The following is a 16169-nucleotide window of genomic DNA, read 5'->3' as shown; positions in this document are numbered from 1 at the left end:
GGCCACGTCACAGCTCAGCCCCGCCCTCCTCTCACCCGATGTCCACTCACTGGATAATAATCAGCAACTGAACCCCTGGCTGATTATTCAGGGACCTTTAGTCAAAAATCCCCCCTATCCCCCCCCCCCCCCACAAGAGGCGATCGTGCGAGTCCCAGGAGCCGCTCCAGCCCGTTAGTTATGGCCCCCCCCCGCACATCAGATCTTCCTTTCGTTATGATCTTATTTTCCTGAAAGGTGAATTAACACCTTGTTGAAGGACCCGGGTCTCACCACCACCGCCCCCGGGATGCTGCTCCACGGGTCGATCGTCCTCTGGGAAAAATAAAACTACCTCACATCCAACCTGTTTCCTCAGTTCACATGGACCTGAGCCCATCGCCTCAAATAATCTTTGTTATCGATACCCTGAATCAGGTCCACTCTAAGTCTGCACCCCTGCAGTGAATCCAAACCCAAGGCAGGATGTCTATCTCCATAGCTCGGTGCCCTTGAGCGAGAGTTCATCTGTATTGCCCTTCCCTGAACCTTCGCCAGAGCCAAAATATCCTTCCTGGGATTGGGGGTGGGTGGGACCAGAAGGGATGAGGTCTCCCCAAAGCCCCATGTAACCCTATCGTCATAGCACTGGTTTTATACTGACCAGTCCAGGCAATATAAGCTATGGTCACTGCCACCTTGCACCAAGCTCGGACCTTTAGGGAGTGATCACTCCCTTCCTGTTAACTTACACCTATCCATGTTCTACTCCTGGAATCAGACCCATCTTTTGCCTACAGTCCTTTAGCCAGTTAGTGATCCATCTCGCCATATCCCCCTTGAAACCATGAGGCTCAATTTTAGCGCACAGCCTCTCGTGATAATGTTTTGGAAATCCAAGTAAATGAATCTACTGGATCTCCCTGATCCACCATCCCAGTAAGTTGTTGAACAATCTGGATCAGGTGTGTCAAACATGGCTTCTGTTTTCCGCAGCCCTGTTGAGTGTCTCCGATCAAGGCCGAGTATTGCGGGAGCTGAACGAGTGATGTATAAATGCAAGCCTTTCTTTCTATTCATAGACTGCTTCCTTTTTTTTGCAGTGAGTATTTGTCCATGTTAATGCCTCCAGTTGAAGAAGAGGAATCGTAAGTTGACTAATTTCTCTCACATCTCCATCCCTTGCCTCAAACCCATATTGGAATATAATGCAAGCTTTGTTCAAGAGCTCTAGTTATTTTTTTCATCAGTCTATGATTGCAGAGATCTTTGTAGGTAAAGGTGTGTTGTCCAGAGTTTCATCTGCATTGTGTTTTTTCTCACCTCTGTTGCAGGAAGGTACCTCTGGCCCCCAGCAACGTGCTGTCCATGTCTCAGCTACGCACTTTGCCTCTTGCAGATCAAGTGAAGACCCTGATAAAGAACGGTGAGTGGTTTTCAACCATCTTGGGATGAGTGTCCTTTCTTGCATTGCTCTGAATGCTCATGTACACACCTGGCCGGCCTCCCACCTTGCATCTTCTGTAAACTTGAGTTCATGCAGAGCTCTGCTGCACCGAGTCCCGTTCACCCATCATCCCTGCGCTCGCTGACCTACGTTTGCTCCTGGTCCACCAAGGCCTCGATTTTAAAATTCTCATCCTCGTGTTAAAATCCGTCCATGGCCTGGCCCTCCCTATCTCTGTAACCTCCTCCAGCCCTACAACTCTGAGATCTCTGCACTCCTCCAATTCTGGCCTCTTGCCCATCCCTAAATTTCATCGCTCCACCATTGGCGGCCGTATCTTCAGCTGCCTAGGCCCTAAGCTCTGGAATTCCCCCGCTAAACCTCTCCGTCTCTCTACCTCTCCTCCTTTAAGATGCTCCTTTAAAACCTACCTCTTTGACCAAGTTTTTGGTCCCCTGTCCTAATATCTCCTTATGTGGCTCGGTGTCAAATTTTGTTTGATAATCGCTCCTGTGAAGCACCTTGGGATGTTTTACTACATTAAAGGCGCTATACGAATGCAAGTTGTTATAGTGTTCAGCTGATGTGGACAATTTTTATAAATGTGTACTCCTGGCGCGGGGCCTCGCCCGCTGGGAGTGCATGTTGGGACATCGTAGGTGCTCTCCTAAGGGGCGAGCCTACTTCCCAGGAGTATGCTTTGTGAAATTCACCCTGTAACATACAATTCAGGATTTGTCCAAGTGTAGAAATACACTAGTAAATTGCCTATATCATTGGCCACAATGAATATAATGTACGAGATGACAAGAGTTGGGGGAGAGACTTGAGAAACTCACTCCACAGCGCTGCCTAGTGACCAGAGCTGGCAACTACATTGTGACCGTTAACCTAACAAAATTGATTGGGAAATGTTGACATGGGAGTTTACAGTAATCAGTGTTGACCAAAATTTGTGGCAATATGCTGTAAGATTTATGGACAAATATTGCTTGCCGTACATCGTTTTTTAAAATATAGATGCAGTAACAATGGAATTGGGAATTTTAATTTTATTGCAGTTCTAACGAGTATTCGTGCAATTCAATATGTTTCACTTTGAAATTTCAGAAAGACTAACTTATTGTATGTACAGTCTTGGTTTAGCTTAGTTTTAATGCACTATTCAGTCAGGTGAGTCTATGCATTGGTGCTCTGACACGATGTGCTGTGGAGTGGTGGGAGGACCACACTGTCCCACTTGGTGATTTCCCATTGAGGGGGTTGGTGATGTGGAACCATGCGTAACATTTAATATGTGAAATCTCCTGTTCGGCCCACTCATCATCCGTCTGCTGTTTCCAGCACCTTCTTTTCCTTGTAATTATGACTTTAGAGAATTGCACTAAAAGACTTCATTTTGTTACAAGAATTAAAAAATGAGCTAGGGTTCCTGCTCCTCATCGCTATCCAGTGACCTTGCTGGAAAACGTGGCAGATGAGAAGTGGATTGGACCTGATTGTGATGCCTCTCTCTTTCCCCCCCCCCCCCCCCCATATTGATAGCCCGCAAATACTCCGGCTGGACTTGGCTGTGGGATTGGGTGAGGTACAAAGAGCTACCAGTGACTGTGGAACAGAACCCCACTGTCCTCCAGAGAGATGGGGAGAAAATAATCATCTAACAGCGAATGAAGTTTGCTAATCAGAAGTTGCCACTCCCGGATAAATCCCTTGTTTGTTCCTAACGGACTTCTCTGCTTTTTTTTTTCCCCAGTGAAAGTCGTGCAGTTTGCAAATCTGATGGGTCTTCTGGGATCTGGAGTGGATTCCACTGCTGTCCTGCGTTGTATTCAGCAGGTGGCCATGTTGGTTCAGGGATGCTGGGTGGTTAAAAGGTACGCACTGAGGATGTTCACCAGGTGTTTAATTCAAGACAAGATTCCCGTTGTCCGATGCAAGTTGACGGCTGGCCAGAAGTGACCACCTTTGTGCCAAAATCTATCAAAACACCTTTTCGGTCTTTTGGCCTTTTTTTTAGAAAAGAGGAGTGTGAGGGGTGACCTCAGAGGTCTTTAAGATAATGAAAGGCTTTGATAGGGTAGACCTAGAGAAAATGTTTCCACTTGTGGGGGAGACTAAAACTAAGGACTATAAATATAAGAGAGTCAGTAATAGATCCAATAGGGAATTCAGGAGCAATCCAATTTTTATCCAGAGAGTGGTGAGAATGTGGAACTCGCTACCACAAGGAGTAGTTGAGGTGAATAGTATGGATGCATTTAAGGGGAAGCTAGATAATCACATGAGGGAGAAAGGAATAGAAGGACTTGCTGATAGGGTGACATGAAGTAGGGTGGGAGGAGGCTCGCGTGGAGCATAAACACCAGCACAGACCAGATGGGCCGAATGGCCTGTTTCAGTGCTGTAAATTCTAAGTAATTTAATCATCCACAGTCCTGATCATCACCATTGAGATTGCAGCTGTAAATGCTCCTGGTGTTTCAGAAGAGCTAACCAGCCTCTTGTCTTTAACATACGGTGCCGTTAACCGTAAAGGAGCCTGCGATATTGTGATCGACACGGGCCAAAGATCTCTGGGAGCTGGAGGTTGAAATCTGCTTCCCCCAGCTGGCTGGACTGTCCAGGCTGATGATGCAGGGTGAAGAACCACTTCCTGACCAATCCACTGCTTGGTTTTTAGCTCTTTGAATATTTATATTTTTTTTACAATTGACTAATCTACGGCTGTCTTTATTTGAACAGTGATGTGTTGTATCCAAAAGGTACGTGCAGCCCCCACAGTGGAGTTACAGCTGAGGTGCTGTGCAGAGGCAGGGACTTCGCTGTAAGTACACAAACATTATATGAGCACTTGTTTCTTTCTTAAAGTTGAATGGAACAAAAAAGAAAGAACTTGCATTTATATCGGGCTTTTCATGACCTCGGGACGTCCCAAAACGCTTTACAGCCGATTACTTACTTTAAAAGTGCAGTCACTGTTGCAATGTAGGAAACGTGGCAGCCAATTTGCACACAGCAAGATCCCACAAACAGCAATGTGATAATGACCAGATAATCTGTTTTTTAGTGATGTTGGTTGAGGGATAAATATTGGCCAGGACACCAGGGAGAACTCCCCCGTTCTTCGAAATAGTGACCGTGGGATATTTTATGTTCACCTGAGAGGGCAGACCGGGCCTGGGTTTAATGTCTCATCCAAAAGACTTCCTGAGGAAGTGTTGCACTGTCGGAGGTGCCTCCTTTCAGGTGAGATGTTAAACTGAGGCCCCGTCTGCCTCCTCAGGCGGACATAAAATATCCCCCGGCCACTATTTCGAAAAACAGCAGGGGAATTCTCCTCAGTGTCCTGGCCAATGTTTATCCCTCAACCAACATCAGTGTATAAAAAAAACAGATTATCTGGTCATTATCATATTGCTGTTTGTGGGATTTTGCTGTGCGCAAATTGGCTGTCGCATTTCCTACATTACAACAGTGACTACACTTTTAAAGCACTTCATTGGGTAAAAGCACTTTGGGATGTCCTGAGGTTGTGAAAGGCGCTATATAAATGCAAGTCCTTTCTTTTACTCAGACAACTGGTTTTGAAGTGTCAGGTAATGCAGGAATTCTGCTTGCTCCCGTCCTTGCTGTGCGTCTAAAAGGTCAGGCTTTCATTAGTGCTTTTACAAAGAGTTCGCATCAATCACGCTTGGCTTGTGATGTTCCACATCAAAAAAAACTTCAAATCAATTTATAGACATTTCCTGACGCTGGCCGCACTCTCCTGGTCTCGTGTGAAGCAAATCGCATACCTTTGGCCTGGCGACGCCTCAAATTTTCATCCCTGTTTTCAAATCCCTCCATTGTCTCTCCCCTCCCCATCTCTGTAACCTCCCCCCATCTCTGTAACCTCCCCCCGGCCTCCGACTCTCCGAGATCTCTGCGTTCACCAATTCTGGCCTTTTGTGCATCCTCCATCTCCATCGCCCCACCATTGGCGGCTGTGCCTTCAGCTGCCTGGACCCTAAGCTCTGGAATTCCCTCCCTAAACCTCTCAGCCTCTCAACCTCTTCCCCCTTTTAAGATGCTCCTTAAAACCTACCTCTTTGACCTGTCTTAATATCTCCTCAAGTGGCTCAGTGTCAAATTTTGTCCGATTACGCTCTTGTGAAGCACCTTGGGATGTTTTACTTCGTAAAGGTGCTACGAATGCAAGTTGTTGATATTGGAGATAATGACACAGAGATGTGGTTATTATATTTGTACAGAAAGTGAACAAGTTTTAAAATATGTGCAGCTTTTTATTTTGTCATTTATGATCGTACTCTTTAATTATGCGGGGCATGTTTTTCAAGTACGAACAGCTTCCGTGCAATGGGTGCTTTTATCGCTAATTGATCTCACGCTGAGCTGTACAATCTCACTGATTTGTAAAGCAGGGATGGAAATGTACTGAGTTGGTTACTGAGCAATTTCGAGTGCATTTGTTGAGTGCTCTTGGAATGTTCCCAGGGCAGTCGTACTCTGGCAAGATGGTACATGCAGGAGAGACAGAAACGGGCAGGAAACTGCCTTCCCTTTCTGAGCTATGCTGCTGGAAGAGAAGCTTCTTCACCGGGACGAAGGAAGTACCTGGATTGGGGATGTAGTTGCTTGCCTAGCTTCTCAGCACGGTATTTGGTGATTAGCTATAACCGGTTATGCAGCCCACCAGAGTGAGCTGAGGCTGCATCGCAGTGTTCACAGCTTAGGCTCTGTGCCAAACCCAGTATGTGCCTTCTATGGATGGGAGCTGCAGAAGTTTGGGCTACCCATTTTATGATTTTTATTAAAAGCCACCACCGACAGTGAAGGTAGACGCAGCTTTTGTTGTAGTTTGTCCTATTGCGTTCCCTTGAAGACGCGCCGTCAAAGGTGCTGCACACTCGGGTGTGAGAAGCATTTCGAGAGACACCGAGGTGTCACCTCACTTTGCTACGAAATGTTCGCAACTTGACGGCTTGAAGTGTTTTTAAAGTAAAGAAAGCTCACCTGGGGTGTTGTCATCTTCTTGAGAGCGGCTTTAGTGTTTCTTAGGAACAGGAGGAGGCCATTCAGCCCCTCAAGCCTGCTCCGTCATTCAATTAGATCATGGCTGACCTGTACTTTAACTCCACGTACCTGCCTTTGCTCCATATCCCTTGATACTCTTACCCAATAAAAATCAATCAATCAATCAGTCTTGGTCTTGAAAGCTCCAATTGACCCCCAGCCTTTTGGGGGAGAGTGTTCCAGATTTTCAATGTCCTTTGAATGAAAAAGTGCTTACTGATTTTGATCCTGAACAGCCTGGCTCTAATTTTAAGATTGTGTCCGCTTGTTCTTGATTTCTCCCACCAGAGGAAATAGTTTCTCTGTATCTACCCTATCAAATCCTTTTAACACGTCAAACACCTCCGTCATATCGTCCCGTAACCTTCTATACTCAAGGGAGTACAAGCCAAGTTTACACAACCTGTCCTTGTTATTTAACCCTCCAAGCCCAGCACTGCTGCAAAACTGGAAAATTAAATCTAGAATTTTAATTTTATTCCGGCTTTTTCTTTTTTCCCTGACATAGATGTGGAAGTTTACACAGGGTCTCTGGGTGGTCAGGAAAGAAATATCTGCTGTTGTCAAGGTGCGTAAAGCGACCGGAGCCTCACGCGTACCCTACGGAGTCCCTGTTGCACGTTAGACGTAGTTGAGCCAGGAATCTTTTCAGTGATGTTTTAAGTACGATTTTATTGGAGGGGGGGAGAAAAAAAAGTTTTTATACAGATTATAGTTACTGACTAACATCTTGGACTACTCCTGGCCCCACACACATCTAGATAGATAGATATAATGTGTGTACACACACACTTTAAGAAAAGTGTTCGAATTATAAGTACAATTATTATCCCTATATAATATGAGTCCACCACTTTTGAAATTTTTGGGGGGAGATAAGTGTATATTCAAATATTTACAATGTTCATCCTTTAGGATTTTAACTGTTCCATGTACCAACAATTAACAGAAAGGGACCATAACTTTGAAATGAAATGCACATTTTGCCATTTTTTGAAGTAGTAAGTTAAAGATGTGTAGGAGGGTGGGGTTTACTATTAATTGCATATAAAATATAGAATTAATTTGCTTAGAATTCCAAATTGGGTTTGGTGTGCTCATACCTTACTGAGAACCTATGCACTTCCGAACACGTGACGAACATGTGTATCAGTGGATTTATAAAGCAGTATTCAGGTTATTTGATGTAAATGAATAAAACCTGGGAATCCAGCCTCACATCTGCTCATCTTTATTGATCAGCTCCCCCCTGAAGATGTGAAGGATTTCCTGGAGCAAATGGCCGTTCCGCGTATCAACAAGGGCTGGGAGTTCCTGCTACCTCACGATGCCAAGTTTATGAAGAAGCATCCAGATGTTGTCCAGAGGCAGCACATGCTTTGGCTGGGGATACAGGCCAAGTAATCTAATGTCTCATTCGTGTTGGAGTTTTTTTTTTGTGTTGGGGGAAGGGTGGGGGGAAGATGCACAGCTGTCAGACTAGCCTCAAACACACCAGCAATAACGTGTCGGCAGTAATTATACTGGTGTGGGGACGGTATTGGTTGTCCAGAACGGATTTTACGGGTGATTTTAACCATACAATTGCTTACCTTTACAGTAATACTGAAAGCTATTCTGGGTGGGTTGGCGGTGGGTCAGTCTGTCCCCAGTTTTTGAACACAATGTACAAAGGAAAGGGCAGCTGGCTTATCAGGACAATTGAATTAAATATACAGTGAAGGAAAGGGCACAATGTACTTAATCTGGGACAGAAGGAGGAAAAGGAACTGGTACAAAATATTGAGTTAAACATTACTTTAAAGGGCCAGTATACAATCTTCCTATTTTTATTTTTAGCCTCCCCCTCTCAGACCCTAGGCCACGTACCCAGCTCAGGCTGGCCGGGCGACTGCTGCCAGTGACTTACTTCAGCTGGTTACTGGGAGGAGCTCGCGTGCAGCCCAGAGTGACTCACTGTCTGATTTTAGTTTTATTATTTCCCCTCGCTGTCTGGGTGCCCTAAGTTGTCTCTGCTCAGTTCCTCCCTATAATAACACAACTGTGAAGCCGCATCCTGCCCAGCACAGTACGTCTGCTCACCAACACACTGCCTTTCTTTTGCTGTTTTTCACTGTACTGAGGTGATGCTGTTGCTATGGTAACTTAACATAATCCGTGCCTAAGCTGTTAATATGATCAAACTGCCCGTCACTCCGCCCTCTCTGATCCTTTAACATGATTCTGCATGCTTAAAATTATTGCCCTGCATTATTATAATTAAAACTCATCTCCATCATTTTCATTCATTTTTTTTAAACACAAGTAGGAAGGTTTTTTTTAAACCATACGGTCGCAGCTCGTACAAAGAGCCTTTCTGTGCAGACTTCCCATATTGTCACTGACTGGCTCCTTCCTTCCCACAGGAGTGCCATTGTAGCAGGCTATCGGGTATCACAGCTAACTCAGAGTCACAGCTCGTTCGTTGATTTCAGTGGGTGCGACAAATGAATATTTTATCACGAGAAAATTGACTAAACCTTGTGGCTTTAATCAAGATTAAAGAGCTCTTAGTGCTTTGGGTTTATGATTTCTCTATTCACTGTGCTGTCTGCTGCCACTAAATGGATGTCTGTTACATTCCAGGGGGCTCAAGTGTATCTCTAGGTATGCATCGTGCTGAAAAGGCAGCTTTGTAATACAGTCCCAGCTATTGGTACCGGTAGGGACCACCCCACCCCCCCCCCCGGAATTACCTGTAGGGACCCGCCCCCCCCCGGAATTACCTGTAGGGACCGCGCATCCCCGGGCTCGAGGGGCTGAATGGCCTACTCCTGTTCCTAGTTACGAAGTCGGAACAAGTTGGGTACGAGAGAGTTACTGAAATCAAAAGAACCCCATGGTTGCTGAGAGCACGAGTTGGCCAGTTCAGTGGCTTATTTTCTGTTCAATCTTACCAGAAATCTAATTTTTGACGTGCTTCATTTTGACATTATTTTTAATTAACCGAGATCATCGGAACCTTTAGATTTACTGAGCAGCAGCTTTTGATCAGTGATTCCAGCTCTGCATTTCCCGGCTTATCGCAGGGCCAGGAGCTGTTGACCTGGAGCTCACTTTCCAGCCACGTTGAGACGAGTTACCTGGAGAGCCCCCATTAGCGGGACATGCTGTAGAATTAAATATGCACGACAGGGAGGTGAATTTCCAGTTGTAACAATGTGGGCTGTCTCTGTCTGCAGGTTGGAGAAAGTGTACAATCTCTCCAAGGAAGACATGATGCCAAAGAAACCCGAGTCTCAAACAGGTAATCACTGGGTGTAGTTAATTGAAAGCAAATGCAAAAAGGACTAGGCTTTCCTTTTTTTAAACTGAGAATAGCATATGCTTACTTTAATCATTATGATCAGCATTGGTCCACTGTGACCGAAAAATCAAATTCTGTTTTTATCACGGAGTTATGGGGACTTTTACTTAACATTTTATGGATTGCATTTTGCAATTCTGACCATTTTTCCATAAAAACCATAAATGACGTTGACCGTGATTATTACACGTTCCATCAAATTTCCACCAGTCAAATTCGTTCAGGCCCTTTAACAGTGAAGAGTGATTTGAAATATTGCACCCACCCAAAAAGCAATTTATCTCCAATTTAACCCCAGTCATTTAACAAGGTTTTTTTTCTGAATGAACGAATATACCGCTCCTCAGGGTTTGCTGATTGGTTCACGCTGCGGTCACATGCTTAGCAGCGCCCAATTGTATAACCAAAGGCGCCTCACATAGACTGATGCTGCGGGAGCTTAATAAAGGTAGCATCATTTAAACACATCTCTGTGAAAATGCCTTGTCCGTTAATCCTCTGCGCAGCCAGTTCTCAACCCGCCCGTGCCATGGGGATGGTGCCCAAGCAAAAGGTCGGGCACTGCGGGTGAGGGGCGACGTCTATGGCCGCTCGTGCCGTCTCCAGCACGGCTGTGACAGAAGCCCGAGAGCGGGGCACTTACTGGTTTTGCCGTCCTTTGGGCAGTGTGTGGCAGCAGGAAGGGGGGCAATTGATTTTGAAAATTTAATTTAAAAGAAGTCCTAAAGAACTGGTATGTGGGTATTGGGCACAAAAAGAAGAGGCCAAGTCATGTGCAGTTTGTAATTATCGTGTATTTATGTGAACAATTTACTATTTCTGAATTTACACGATTAATAGTGAGAGATAAACATATGAAAATTAAAATTTTGCTCAACTTTTTAATTACTAAAGGCTCTCCTGATGTTTCACCGAGTATCTGAACTATACAGTCCAGGAAAGCCCCCAATTTGATCCCCAGTCTGTGCTGAGTTATCCGATCTCAGCCGAAGTAGAGGTAGCAGACTCTACGATTGGCTCCATGTCACTGGGCTTGGGAGTGGAGGGGGAGGGGTTGGAGAAATCAGCCACTCCCGATCACTCTCCGGTGACTCCCACTGTGGGTGTGGAAAAATTGGACTTGCATGTGACGCCCCCTAAAGTTGAATAGCATATCAACATTCACTGTCAGGGCTCAGGCCCAAGTGTGAATAATGGGCATTGGTCAAAGGGACAGCACTGGGTGGGATTGTATCCCAACAAGGACTTGGCAACTTCAGAGGAGGAGTGAAGAAACAGCGAGTAATGTTAAAGTGAGAGCTGTGCCATTTTAATCAGTACGTGAGTGTCAAGAGTGGAGGACACAGTTCTGGTCTCCATATCACATAAAAGGATATGGAAGCACTGGGGAAGGTACAAAGAAGATTTACAAGGATGATACCAGAACTGAGAGGTTATGCCTATCAGGAAAGACTGAACAGGCTGAGGCTCTTTTCTCTTTTTTAAAAAGAAGGCTGAGGGATGACCTGATAGAGGTCTTTAAGATTGTGAAAGGGTTTGATAGGGTAGACGTAAGGAAGATGTTTCCACTTGTGGGGGAGACCAAAGCTAAGGGCCATAAATATAAGATAGTCACTAATAAATCCAATAGGGAATTCAGTAGAAACTTCTTCACCCAGAGAGTGGTGAGAATGTGGAACTCGCTCCCACATGGAGTGGTTGAGGCAAATAGAATAGATGCATTTGAGAAACTAGATAAACACATGAGGGAGAAAGGAATAGAAGGATATGCTGATAGGGTGAGATGAAATAAGGTGGGAGGAGGCTCGTGTGGAGCATAAACACCAGCATGGACCAGTTGGGCCGAATGGCCTGTTTCCATGCTGTACATTCTGGAAACAACAAGACAGGTGGCATTTTGCAGTTTGTAATTTTTTTTGTGCAAGCGGAATTAATTGTTTTTGCATCATTTGGAACAGCTGTGCCTGCAGTAATGTCCGGGGAACTGAGGGTGGCCACGGCCAAAGAAAAGGCGCAGGATAATCACGCTGCCCTGGAAAACGACTACCGGCGGCGGAGATCGCCGCACCGCGGGAGCACACGGGCCCCCGGGGAGGGCGCCCTCGCCGTCAGAATCAAGGAGGAGCCGGTGAGCGACGAGGAGCCGATGGGCACGGGGTCTCAGGTGGGCCGCGAAGTGGCCAATGGCGTCCACTCGGACGAGAGCTCCCTGGACTCGACAGACAGCCGCGCACTCGCTCGGTGCCAGGGGACGCGCAGCGAGATCGTGGCGGCAGAGCTTAAGGAATTTGTGCGGGGGACGCTCAGGAAACACTATGTGCTCAGTTTAAGTGAGCTGAAGCGACTCTTTAACCTGCATTTGGCCAGTCTGCCCCCGGGACACATTTTATTCAGCGGCATTCCAGATCGAATGTTACAGGAGACGGTTTTGAGCACTGGATGCAAACAGATCTTGGTGCCTGTAAGTATATGTATATCTCTGTATTGTACTATAGACATAATCAAACGCTGTGGGTGGATTTGTGATAACAGGAGAGTTGTGTTATGCAGAAGTTAGGAACATAGGAACAGGAGTAGGCCATTCAGCCCCTCGAGCCTGTTCCGCCATTCAATTAGATTATTGGGTTTCTGTATCTTAACTCTACCCGCCTTGGTTCAGTAACCTTTAATACCCTCACCCAACAAAAATCTATCAATCTCAAATTTTGATATTTTCAATTGACCCTTGGCCTCAGCAGCTTTTTGCAGGGGGAATGTTCCAGATTTCCACTCCCCGCAGAGGCGACATTTTACAAGACATGGACCATAAGAAAGTCGGCTAGAAACAAAGAAAGATCTTGCATTTATATAGCGCCTTACACATCCTCCGGGCATCCCAAAGCGCTCCACAGCCAATGAATTATAGTCACTGTAGGGAAATGCGGCAACCAATTTGCACACAGCAAGCTCCCACAAACAACAATGAAATAAAAGACCAGGAGATTTGTTTCTGGTGGTGATTTAGGGATAAAATATTGGTCGGGACACCAAGGAGAACTCCCCTGCTCTTCGAATAATATCGTGGGATCTTTTACGTCCATCTGAGAGGGCAGACGGGGGAAGGGGGGCTGTTCAGGTGGACATAAAGCTGAAGACCGGATCAGACGAGCTGCGGTGCCCTCCACTGTCAAATAACCTGCCAGTGATTTTTATTCCTGGGCTTATGTTGGACGAGACACCAGGGCTCTTCTGGCTGCCACTGAGCCATTCCCAGCACGGGCCCAGGAGATGGGGTGGGGGGTTGGGTACGAAACACCGGTAGGTCAGGTAAAAGCTTGAGGGGCGTGGAATCATTTTAAAGCGCGTTCTTTGTGCGTTATTGTAGTTTAGCAAAGGTAACAAAAGCGAATGAGAATGTAGAACGATGGCACAGTACAGTCCAAATCTACTAATGCTGTCAGTCGACCCAACAGGAAAGAATAGATCAGAGCTTGTGGCCCAGAGCCTGCAGAAGTGGCAGATGTTAAATCTCATGCTGTGTTGTCACACATTTTCTTCCTTTTCGCACGTGCGTGTCTGTCGGGGCAGAGAAACGCAGAGCTGTGTTTCCACGTCCCTCCCTCGTCAGGCACTTGTGTGTTGAAAGCAGTAATTGGAAGGCGACCGGTGCTGCTATTGCAGGAGATGCTTTTTGGAGTGTCCCGTATACCAATGCTGGCTCCTCTCTGTCTCGTGTTTACTGCAGTTTGGATAACCTTTCGGAGAAGTGTCGCCTCCTTTCATCTTTTTTTTTATTTGTTCATGGGATGTGGGCGTCGCTGGCGAGGCCAGCATTTATTGCCCATCCCTAATTGTCCTGGAGAAGGTGGTGGTGAGCCGCCTTCTTGAGCCGCTGCAGTCCGTGTGGTGAAGGTTCTCCCACAGTGCTGTTAGGAAGGGAGTTCCAGGATTTTGACCCAGCGACGATGAAGGAACGGCGATATATTTCCAAGTCGGGATGGTGTGTGACTTGGAGGGGAACGTGCAGGTGGTGTTGTTCCCATGCGCCTGCTGCCCTTGTCCTTCTAGGTGGTAGAGGTCGCGGGTTTGGGAGGTGCTGTCGAAGAAGCCTTGGCGAGTTGCTGCAGTGCATCCTGTGGATGGTACACACTGCAGCCACAGTGCGCCGGTGGTGAAGGGAGTGAATGTTTAGGGTGGTGGATGGGGTGCCAATCAAGCGGGCTGCTTTGTCCTGGATAGTGTCTAGCTTCTTGAGTGTTGTTGGAGCTGCACTCATCCAGGCAAGTGGAGAGTATTCCATCACACTCCTGACTTGTGCCTTGTAGATGGTGGAAAGGCTTTGGGGAGTCAGGAGGTGAGTCACTCGCTGCAGAATACCCAGCCTCTGACCTGCTCTTGTAGCCACAGTATTTATATGCTGGTCCAGTTAAGTTTCAGGTCAATAGTGACCCCCCCAGGATGTTGATGGTGGGGGATTCGGCGATGGTAATGCCGTTGAATGTCAAGGGAGGTGGTTGGACTCTCTCTTGTTGGAGATGGTCATTGCCTGGCACTTGTCTGGCACGAATGTTACTTGCCACTTATCAGCCCAAACCTCGATGTTGTCCAGGTCTTGCTGCATGCGGGCACAGACTGCTTCATTATTTGAGGGGTTGTGAATGGAACTGAACACTGTGCAATCATCAGCGAACATCCCCATTTCTGACCTTATGATGGAGGGAAGTTCATTGATGAAGCAGCTGAAGATGGTTGGGCCTAGGACACTGCCCTGAGGAACTCCTGCAGCAATGTCCTGGGGCTGAGATGATTGGCCTCCAACAACCACTACCATCTTCCTTTGTGCTAGGTGTATCTCACACAAGTCTCCAAAAATAGAGGGGTTTAAATTTTCACTTCCCTTATTTGTATTGATATGTGATATCCCTTGAACAGCAGTGGGTTCTGTATCCAACCCTAATATCGAAAGAAAGAACTTGCATTTGTCTTTCACAACCTCCGGACGTTTCAAAACACTTTACAGCCAATGAAGTACTTTTTAAAGTGAAGTCACTGTTGTAATGTAGGAAATGTGGCAGCCAATTTGCACACAGCAAGCTCCCACAAACAGCAATGTGATAATGATCAGATAATCTGTTTCAGGGATTAAATATTGGCTCAGGACACTGGGGAGAACTCCCCCGCTCTTCAAATAGTGGCCTTGGGATCTTTTAGGTTCACCTGAGAGGGCAGACAGGACGTTGGTTTAACATCTCTTCTGAAAACGGCACCTCCGACAATGCAGTGCTCCCTCAGTCCCGTACTGGGAGTGTCAACCTGGATTTTGTGCTTCATATATAGATAATATAATTCAGATGTCTTGTGACAGTGGGTTCTGTAGCAAGTGCTGCAGTGAGCCATACAGTCTGTGGAGCCTCCCCTGTATAATGAGCCCAGTGGGTTTTAAGCCTGGTGATAACAGGAGTACAGCCACAATACCACTCTTGCAAGGAGCTCCTGCATTTCTTTGTCAACAAAATTGAGGCTTTCTATTGAAGTGCCTTGGCCTCCTCCGACCCCTCTCCTCGACCACTCTCGGCTCGTTCTCTGGCCCTGCTCTGACCTCGCAACTTTCTGTAGCTTCTCCACCACCTCCACACCAGACCCGTCTCCACCATAACACCCACGTCCTACTCCCGTGACCCTCCCCTCCCCCCAACTAAGCTCCTGACCACTCAATACTCCTCCTCAGCTCAGCTGTTACTTCCCTCTAACATTTTGGGAATTGTGATCAATTCAGTGGAATGTACTTCAGGGATTAATAACAAAAATGGTCTCTTGTTATCAATGTGAAGAAAAGCAAAGTTAAATCTACAGAATGACAGAGAACAATTTAATCGTAAGAACGGAACTGTTCACAGGAGATTACAAGATAGAGATGGAATAAAGTGAGTTCAGTATTTCAGCTATTCATGTTAAATTTCTCGTGTGACCTGAGCCCAGGATTGGTGAATCTTGGGTTGTTTTTACAGATCTTAACAGTTGCACGGAGCCTGTTAAATTATTGATGCTAATGGATGTGCTGCAGTCTCTTGTACGGGTGGCCCAGTGACCCACAGATCTTTATTGAATAAATGCCTGACGCATTGGAATTGATGAGTCGATTTTTTTTTCCCCAGGAGTAAATCAGGATTCCTGTGTTTGTATATCCCTGCTAATCGCAGCAGAGAAACAACCACTCGAGCTGGGTTTGTGCATGTTTCCCCTGTTGCACTGTTAAAAACAGAACAATTAATCAGAGATGCTGCTAAGAGTATATAAGATTAAGAAATTCACACATGGGCGTGACTAATAATTGGTGCAGAT

At 46.2% G+C, this 16169-nt stretch overlaps 1 protein-coding gene across 3 annotated transcripts in view; it reads left to right on the top strand.

Annotated features, from left to right (window-relative positions):
* Positions 1–16169, top strand: part of polr3e (polymerase (RNA) III (DNA directed) polypeptide E) — a 44045-nt gene that overhangs the window by 14385 nt on the left and 13491 nt on the right. For all 3 annotated transcript variants that reach the window (XM_068003531.1, XM_068003530.1, XM_068003532.1), the window contains 8 exons: positions 1083–1127; positions 1314–1405; positions 3183–3303; positions 4172–4253; positions 7011–7070; positions 7745–7902; positions 9724–9788; positions 11807–12309. In XM_068003531.1, coding sequence (XP_067859632.1) covers positions 1083–1127; positions 1314–1405; positions 3183–3303; positions 4172–4253; positions 7011–7070; positions 7745–7902; positions 9724–9788; positions 11807–12309 — 1126 coding nt within the window. The remainder of the gene's footprint in view (positions 1–1082; positions 1128–1313; positions 1406–3182; positions 3304–4171; positions 4254–7010; positions 7071–7744; positions 7903–9723; positions 9789–11806; positions 12310–16169) is intronic.

Source organism: Heptranchias perlo, chromosome 22 (assembly GCF_035084215.1).
Source record: "Heptranchias perlo isolate sHepPer1 chromosome 22, sHepPer1.hap1, whole genome shotgun sequence".
Taxonomy (NCBI): domain Eukaryota; kingdom Metazoa; phylum Chordata; class Chondrichthyes; order Hexanchiformes; family Hexanchidae; genus Heptranchias; species Heptranchias perlo.
Note: the sequence above shows the minus strand (reverse complement) of the source record. Positions and strands in the feature narration are given on the sequence as shown.